The 2351-nt window shown below is 40.8% G+C and overlaps 1 protein-coding gene across 1 annotated transcript; it reads right to left on the bottom strand.

Annotated features, from left to right (window-relative positions):
• Window positions 1-249: 249 nt before the first annotated feature.
• On the bottom strand, window positions 250-2102 carry LOC108560238 (the record flags this gene model as incomplete). The annotated part of the gene is made up of 3 exons (XM_017917698.1): window positions 1851-2102; window positions 455-588; window positions 250-393 (listed from the first exon to the last, which is right to left on the bottom strand). Coding segments are annotated over exons 1-3 (372 nt in total), but the record flags the coding sequence as incomplete, so codon positions are not given.
• Between the last annotated feature and the right edge of the window lie 249 nt (window positions 2103-2351).

Below are 2351 nucleotides of genomic sequence, written 5' to 3' on the forward strand. Positions count from 1 at the left end.
TTTACTAATAATCGAAATATTTTCGCTTAAATACAAACGAGATTTAGCAAAAAATATCAACTCAAACTTTTAATTATAAAGTCAAAGTTTCGTAAATTTCAATTAGATATTTCATTTTTAACATAATTGAAAAGTTTTCTAATTAATTTCATTGGATTTCATCAGAGAAATCCGGATTCGGATCAAGATTGAATTGGTTCAACGTAATTTATAAATAAAAAAAATGGTTAGTTCTGATGATGGATTTACCTCATTGAAGCGCTTGATAAGATGCGGGACTGAGAGCTGCTGGGCTGAAGAGGAGGTGGAGATGCCCGGAAGATTATCTGCAGAGGTGCCGGAAGCGCCCCGCAATTCCAACGCTACCTGCCGGACGTACTGAACTGGATGCACCTGTCGGAAAAGTTAGATTTGGTTGAGAATAATTTAGATTTGAAGGAAGTTGTAGGTTTACCTTGTAGAACAGTTGGTATTCGGTGTCGGCCAATCGCAGGGCAACCTCTTCAGGGAAGTGTAGCAACTCCTGCAGCTCCTCCAGCTCTGCGCAGTCACTCGTCTGCGCCGCGAGAGGAATCCTCTTCTCCAGCTCTGCAAAAGAAATAAAACAAAAAAAAACGTTAACAAACAAACAATAATAGAGTTTAAAAGGAGGTTTTCAAAAGAAGAAATTCGAATTCGAAAACTGTAAAAAAAATTTTATGATTCAGAAGAGGTTTTCAATTCATTTTTGGATTTTCACGTTTTATGTAATTACTGGTAAACCTCAAATGCTCAAAAAAGCAGTGTTTTCACATTTCATTGATTTTCGAATTCGAAAACTGTAAAGTTTCCTATTTTTTTTTATGATTCAGAAGAGGTTTTCAATTCATTTTTGGATTTCACGTTTTATGTAATTACTGGTAAACCTCAAATGCTCAAAAAAGCAGTGTTTTCACATTTCATTGATTTTCGAATTCGAAAACTGTAAAGTTTCCTATTTTTTTTTTATGATTCAGAAGAGGTTTTCAATTCATTTTCGGACCTTCACGTTTTATGTAATTACTGGTAAACCGCACACGCTAATTGGATCATCAAATATGAAAATTGAAGATAAATCAATGGCCTTTACAATACGCATTCTGAAAGATTTGCGGCATTTGTGGTTTGGACGTAGGAGGCTTCCAAAGTGCTGAATTATTATTTTTTCCAATACGCATTATTTATGTATGTAGCCAATGCAAGTGGATGAAATCTTGCGCAACAATACTTTTTTGATTACTTTTCGTATGAATAAAAAGTTATTAAAGTATGTTTGGTAAGATTTTGATATGTCTTCTCGATATGCAGAATAGATTGTTTTGCGTGTGAGGAGGGAGCGAAAAAAAAAAAGACACGCGTTGCTTCCTAGCGGATTAGCTCTTTCATCATCAAGGGTGGCGGCGGCGACGCTCATCAGGATGCATATTCATAGCCTGATCCGTCGAAGTAGTTCAAGGTTCTGCATGGGGGGATGGGTTGCGGAGGCGGTTTTTTCGGATTGTGTATTTGCGTGTGTATGTGAAGGCAAGAGGCGTAGAAAATGAAAATTCCGAATTCCGCACACGTACCGCCACGGGGAAGAGGGCCACTCGAGAAATTCAGAAAATCCGCTGCTGTTTACGTTCACGCTATGCAAGGCCGTCCCGTTGAGGATCAGAATGAAGGTGGGGTGGTGTTCGTTGGCGGTTGTTTCTAGATAGAGATGGTACTCTGGGGCGACGACGAGAGAGGACAAGGAAGAGCTTGTTGAGAGTATGAGTGTGTGTGTATGCAGAGAGAGAGAGATATATAGAGATATAGACAGAGAGAGAGAGAGAGAGTTATGTAATCACCGTCAGCGTGGAGGGTCGGGGGGCGGTGCTCATGAATGTCCGGCCGGAATTCCTCGGCAAGGTTCCGCACCCTCGGGCCACTTAAGTCTCGCATGACCCCACGACCTTGGCGGGGCGGCGGCGGCCAAGGGACGGCGACGACGGCCTCGGAGGCGGCGACCGCATAGCACACCTTCGGAGCACTCACAGCTCGCACTCACCACCAAAATTCGGTCCCGCGCCGCTTCAACGCGTCTCCACCTTCAGATCCACCTATCTGCAAGCAAACAAAAAAAGAAAATACAGTTAGAAGGTTTCTTGTAGAATAAATGTAAATGTATTGCAAAAGGATGATCAAACATAAGAAAAGAAACAAGTGAAAAAGCAGTCATTTCATTGATTTTCTCAAAAACCATAATAGATAGAATGAATCGAATAGATGCATATGAAAGCTGAATGTTTGGGAAATCGAGCATGTATCGATATATTACTGTGGTTTTAGCCGTTTGGCTATAATTCGTG

This window comes from Nicrophorus vespilloides, unplaced genomic scaffold (genome assembly GCF_001412225.1).
Source record: "Nicrophorus vespilloides isolate i.1.1-1 unplaced genomic scaffold, Nicve_v1.0, whole genome shotgun sequence".
Taxonomy (NCBI): Eukaryota; Metazoa; Arthropoda; class Insecta; order Coleoptera; family Silphidae; genus Nicrophorus; species Nicrophorus vespilloides.